Raw genomic sequence first — 5,692 nt, 5'->3', positions numbered from 1 at the left:
TGTGTGTGTGTGTGTGTGTGTGTGTGTGTGTGTGTGGCTTGTTATGGGCGGCTGCGGCTCAGTGGTAGAGTGGTTGCCTGCCTATCGGAAGGTTCGTGGTTCAATCCCTGGCCCTGCACTCCCATGTCGAAGTGTCCTTGGGCAAGACACTGAACCCTGAGTTGCCCCTGTTGCTGCGCATCGGAGTGTGAATGTGTGAGTGTCTATCTGATGAGCAGGTGGCACCTCATACGGCAGCCTCAGTCCCAGTGTATGAATGTGTGTGGATGGTGAATGTATGATGTAAAAGCGCTTTGAGTAGTTGTCAAAGACTAGAAAAGTGCTACATCAATGCAGCACATTTACATTTATGTACTCCTATGCCCACTGCAGCTATAGAATGCCACCACCAATAATTTCTCTCTCAATTTTATAACTAGGCATGTGTTTCAATAGATTTTGGGAACAGACTTTTGAACAGAATTTTGTTTACAGCTATAATTTAAAATAACTTTCATTTGAAACCCCTCCTAGCAAATAACATTTCTATTTCTGTCTGTCTGTCTCTTTCTATTCCCTAAAGGCCTCTTTTTCCCTGATGATACCAATGCCTGCTCACTCACCCATAGGAAATCAGATTAGACGATTGTGTATCTTAGACGGTAGGTATTTTTTCAGGTCAGGCAGGATGATTTAAGAGAGCGTTTGATTGTGATCCTGTAAAGCCTACAATATCCCATGCGCACCACCTAGATCTTGACAGGACACAGAGATCACGTGTGTTTTACCTCTCAAACACGTAGCGTAGGGCAACAAAGCCCAGTGCGAGAGGCAGAGCTATGAGAAGGTCCCAGGGTCGTGCTCTGTCAGAGTCTGCCAGCTGCTCCACGTCTCTCCAGGTCACTCCTGGAGGAAGCCAGTAGTCCTCCCTCCAGACGTCAGGTAGCAGGTCCATTCTGCTGCAGATGGACAGGTACAGGCCAAGAGGAAAAAGTAGACACTGTGATGTTTAGCTGAGGCTTCCACACAGTTAAGCCTCATTTCAACCAAATGTGATTTCTTCTGATTAAACCCAATCTGGGATGTTGTGTTTTCTTGGATTCAAGTGAGCAGTGAGCCGAGTCAGACCTCAGAGGCCTCTAAATCTCTTTTCTATCAATTGATCTCTGTACGACTCGGGTTTCTCATTGTTTGCATGAAATCACAGAGCAGATCGCTGAAACAATGTTGGGCATCTTGAATGGCTGTTATGCTTACAAAGGAATGTACATGAATACTACCTAGCATGACATGACAGAATACTGGACCACATAGAAAAGGGCAAATCCGACCATTTTTCACCCTTAGTGAGAATGTCAGACCTTGTTTTGTCTTTGCAATAGTAACCCAGGTACTGTTTGCGCATCAGTCTGCTCATACACCAGCTGTTGTAGTGGTCAACAAAGAAGAAGAGCCCAACAAAATGTTTGTTCTATATGTAGCCTGCTCCTTTTACTTATTTTATTTCAGGTTTATTTAGCTGGGACAATGCACACTAATAACACATAAATAAATCAACTGACTGAACTACAAAAATAACATTACAACATAGATACTATTATTAACAAGTCATATCAAAGCTATAAACAATACATTAAGTTTTACATCCTTCATTAGGAATATTACTCCATCTGTCAACAATGCCACAGAACAACCACACATGTAGTTTACAAAGCTGTGAAACAAAAAGTCCCTGCAGTAATAAACTACATTTTAAATCCCAGAATAAAGCCCATAAACTACAGAACCACATGCATACTGTACACTTCTACACAGTAATATAGAAATGTCATCTATGTTGAAAACCAGTTAGAATTACAAAAGATGAATTTCCACGGTGAAACACACCAAGTTGTAGTTCAACTGTTGAAAGAAATGGGCTGCATAAAAGAGACTCACCTGGCGAATTAGGAACTGATAAATCAGAGGACAGAAGAGTAAATCCACCTCAAGCTGTGAATTTGTTTGAGCCAATTATTTGGCAGCTAATGCGCCTCAGGACCGCTGTATCCCTAACGACTTCACCACAGTCGAAGTGACTCGTTCAGTTATCATGTTTCAGGTGTCAAGGTAGGCGCAACAAAGAGAGGACGACACTTGTTTCAAAATAATAATGATTTGCTGGTAAAGACCGTTGTGGTTTGTAATGATTTTTAGTCACCAAAATGAAAACGTGGTGGCTATGAGACGTCTGTTTTTGTTTCCCAGCGCACGTTTTTCATAAACACGATACAAACGGACAAGTGCCAATGCCTTAAAATGTGTAATTAGCTAGTAGGCTTGGTAACTTTCAACGCACGGTCATTTAATATTTTCCAGCAAAATTAAGTAGATTTTTGCTACCTTACAAAAACATTTTTTCAAATTATTTTTAACACATACGTTTTACAATCCTTACAGCTAATCTGCAGCAATTGCTCGTAAAGGTAACCCCGGTGTGCTTTTATTCTGAAGTCTTCCGGTGTTTTCTGTCTTGATGTTGTAGCTTGATGGTAGAGCGGCTAATGAAACACAAGGGGCGTTTCCTGCTCTGCGCCACGGTTCACTTCTCAGCATGGGCAAACAAAGGAAACACTGAACACTGAAAAGACAAGTAGTGATAAAAGTAACATAACCATGTCAGTTCAGTTTATAAGCCCTGTAATCTGAATACATGGAAAACAGTTACAGCAGCTATGTAACTTTTGAGAGAAGAGATAACATATTTGTCTTTTTGAAAATTAAAAGTTGAAATCATGAGCAACAAAACTCACTGGTTCAATTATTAAACCAAGTTTATGGCTGCTATACTCTATAGTTATCATAAAATGCTTTGCACACCTTTGACTGAAAATACCAAGTACATCTTATCACGTTTCCTTATGTAGATATACGTACATCTCCTGAGTTACTACTCGGTAGGAGACTGGTCAACCCTAACCCTCCTAGCAACAATCCAGGACTTAGATGAAAGATAGTTTGAAGGTAAACACACTTGTTTGAATATTTATTCAGAGTAACAGACATTACTCTGAATAAATGTGCACGCTATCCCTGATGGCTTTGTGCTTGACTGCTTTAACAAACTCTAATAACACACACTCCCTTAAAACACACAAACAGAGTCAGTCACACACCCTCGATGCTGTCCGCTGATAACCCTTGTCTTCAGGGAGATAAGCCAACTGTCTGCTGATAATATCATTACCGTTTTGCAGATGAGTTATTCTTTTTTGTCATGCTCATCAGTCAGGACCGCAACTGTGTTATGTGTCAGCTGTATTATTAAGTCATGTTTACAGGACATACTGGGACATACGTGTGTTTCTGTGGTATGTAGCCAGACGAGCAGAAAATGACCTTGTCCAGATTCAGGAAGGTATTTGCATAATGTGTGCACCTGTCTTGTCTGTGTGTCCCATGGATGTGGTGTGTCCATGAACTGAGCCAGAGGCGCAGGTGTCTTACGTCTTCATGAGGTTATCAGATCTGCTGAGGCTACAACACCGGCCATTGCAGCTACAGTCGGATGACTTTTATTAATAAATACTAAATAACTAAATAACAACAATTATAGTAGTATTACTAGTATTGTTTATATTTATTCACACTCTCAACCACAGCAATATTGGGGCATGTTGAGGTGCCACATATACAATATGCTTACCCAGAACAGTTTCTGTCATGCACGTCAGGCCTGAGGTCATGGTTTCAGGGGAGGCCGCCTTATTTGCATATCCATGTGTGACATGCAAAAGTGTGTGTATGTGAGAGAGAGCGATGGGAACTGAGAGCCTTTGTTTGGTTTTTATCAAGTAGGTCACTTGTCAGAACCCACTGAAGCAAATGTGCCCTTTGAAATGCTGTAGTAATGAGTTTGGGGGGGGGGGGGGGTTAATCTGTAAACTGTAAACTGTAAGTCTGGCTGTTTGCGCCATGTTTATGGCTCCAGATAACAACAACATTAACATTATAGGTGAGGTGTGCAAGCTTATTAGTGCAATAGATATGTGTATTACTGTAAAACATTCTGCTAGCTATTAGTAATTGTTAACACTTTTCTCAGGACTTTGAGCTTTGAGCTAAATGCTAACATTAGCGTGCTACAATTTGTCATAATAACAATGCTAACATGCACATCTTTTAGCGGGTATAACCTTATCTGTTCACAGTTTTAGTTTAGCATATATAAGCATGCTAATATTCATTAAATAGCACTGAATACAGCTGAGGCTGATGGGAATGTCATTAGTTTAGCAAGTATTTGGTCATGAACAAAAGTATCAGAAAAACACAATATACTTTGACCTGATGATTGTGCTAGAGGAAAAGTCACCAATATTTCTTTAATTTGTCCAGAGAGAGACCTGAATGTCTGAATGTCTGCTACCAGACCTACAATAGTCCTACAACTCTTGAATCAATGTACTATGGAAATGGACATTACCTATATAGTTTATCATTTAGTCAGCATAATAACTTTTAAGTAAGGGATTGTATCCAGTATGCACTCATTTTGATACTAATCCTTTTTGAAAAATCAAAAGCACTTTCTTCATATTTCCCTTTCATCCTAGCCCTTTCTGAAAGTTCCACATTTTTAAAAGTGGATTTAAATGAGCTTTTCCTCATAGTGTAGAAGCACTTTGGAGCACTAACTGATCAGTGTACTCCCACTTGTAGTTCTCAAAGTATCCAGAAGAGGTCTCAGCGAATCAGATGGCTAAGTTCCTAGTGAGAGTGTTCACAGACGGAAGCAAAGGCCAGGGATATCTAATACCACAGAGGATGAAGCTGAAAGTGCAAATATGGGGAAATCCTACTGAAAAACCCAAATGAAGATATGTTCAGGAAGTACACTTTAAAACTGTATGCCTTCAACTACACATTTCTTTATAATGACGATTAATTAATTAATTAAAAGAATGAATACCACTGTTTTTTATTACAGGAGTCCCATAATTCTTACCTAAAGCACTTTAAATATTCATGTTTAGTGTTTTTGCTAATCTTTTTGCGATAACTGATGCAAATCTTTGAAACAGGTTACCACTGATTTGTGTCTTATCCAAACAAGCAGAAGGCTGTGATGAGGGTCTAAGTCACTCAGCGGTGTATGTATTTTATCTTGGGGGGGGGGGGTTGATCTGACTCTGTGAGGGCTAGTCCTCGTAAATTAAAGGGCTGTGTATTTACGATCCTCCAATTGATTATTCTATTGATTTCATTTGCTCTAACTCTTGCTTATATTGATTGTAGGGCGGCCGTGAGGGCAGCATTTGCTCAAGCAAAAGTTTGTGTGTTATACATGTGGTGTCTGCCTGTGTTTGTGTGTGTGTGTGTGTGTTATATATGGTGCCCGTGTGTGTGTGTGTGTGTGGTCTGTAAAGTGATGAAACTATACAATCAAGACATAAGCTTTTTATTTTATTAAAAAAAAGAACACCAGTTTAAAGAAGTTTAGGAAATATCTTTTTTACAAGCAAGAGTTTACATTTGGACCATGTACAATATGTTGGTAATGATAAAAAGTCTTGGTCATCATTAATGAAATAAATCAACTTTTTAACAAATCAATCAAATCTCAATACTTAACCTTTTTTATCAAGAGAGAACACTTTAATAAGGGCAGAAACAATATTACAAAACAAGTGGAAAAAGGTACTACATACTGTATTCCTACAGGCACTGTTGA

General features: G+C 39.4%; 1 protein-coding gene across 3 annotated transcripts in view; it reads right to left on the bottom strand.

Annotated features, from left to right (window-relative positions):
* Positions 1 to 5,692, bottom strand: part of LOC117953649 (ceramide synthase 2-like) — a 12,327-nt gene extending 6,635 nt beyond the window's left edge. The window contains exons 1-3 of one of the 3 annotated variants that reach the window (XM_034886898.1): positions 5,687 to 5,692; positions 2,919 to 2,923; positions 768 to 950 (exon numbers count right to left, since the gene is read on the bottom strand). In XM_034886898.1, coding sequence (XP_034742789.1) covers positions 768 to 934 — 167 coding nt within the window. In that variant the 5' untranslated portion in view covers positions 935 to 950; positions 2,919 to 2,923; positions 5,687 to 5,692. Of the gene's footprint in view, positions 1 to 767; positions 951 to 1,917; positions 2,170 to 2,918; positions 2,924 to 5,686 lie in introns of those variants that run through there. The other 2 variants (XM_034886896.1, XM_034886897.1) reach the window with 2 other exon arrangements.

Source organism: Etheostoma cragini, chromosome 12, assembly GCF_013103735.1.
Source record: "Etheostoma cragini isolate CJK2018 chromosome 12, CSU_Ecrag_1.0, whole genome shotgun sequence".
Taxonomy (NCBI): Eukaryota; Metazoa; Chordata; class Actinopteri; order Perciformes; family Percidae; genus Etheostoma; species Etheostoma cragini.
Note: the sequence above shows the minus strand (reverse complement) of the source record. Positions and strands in the feature narration are given on the sequence as shown.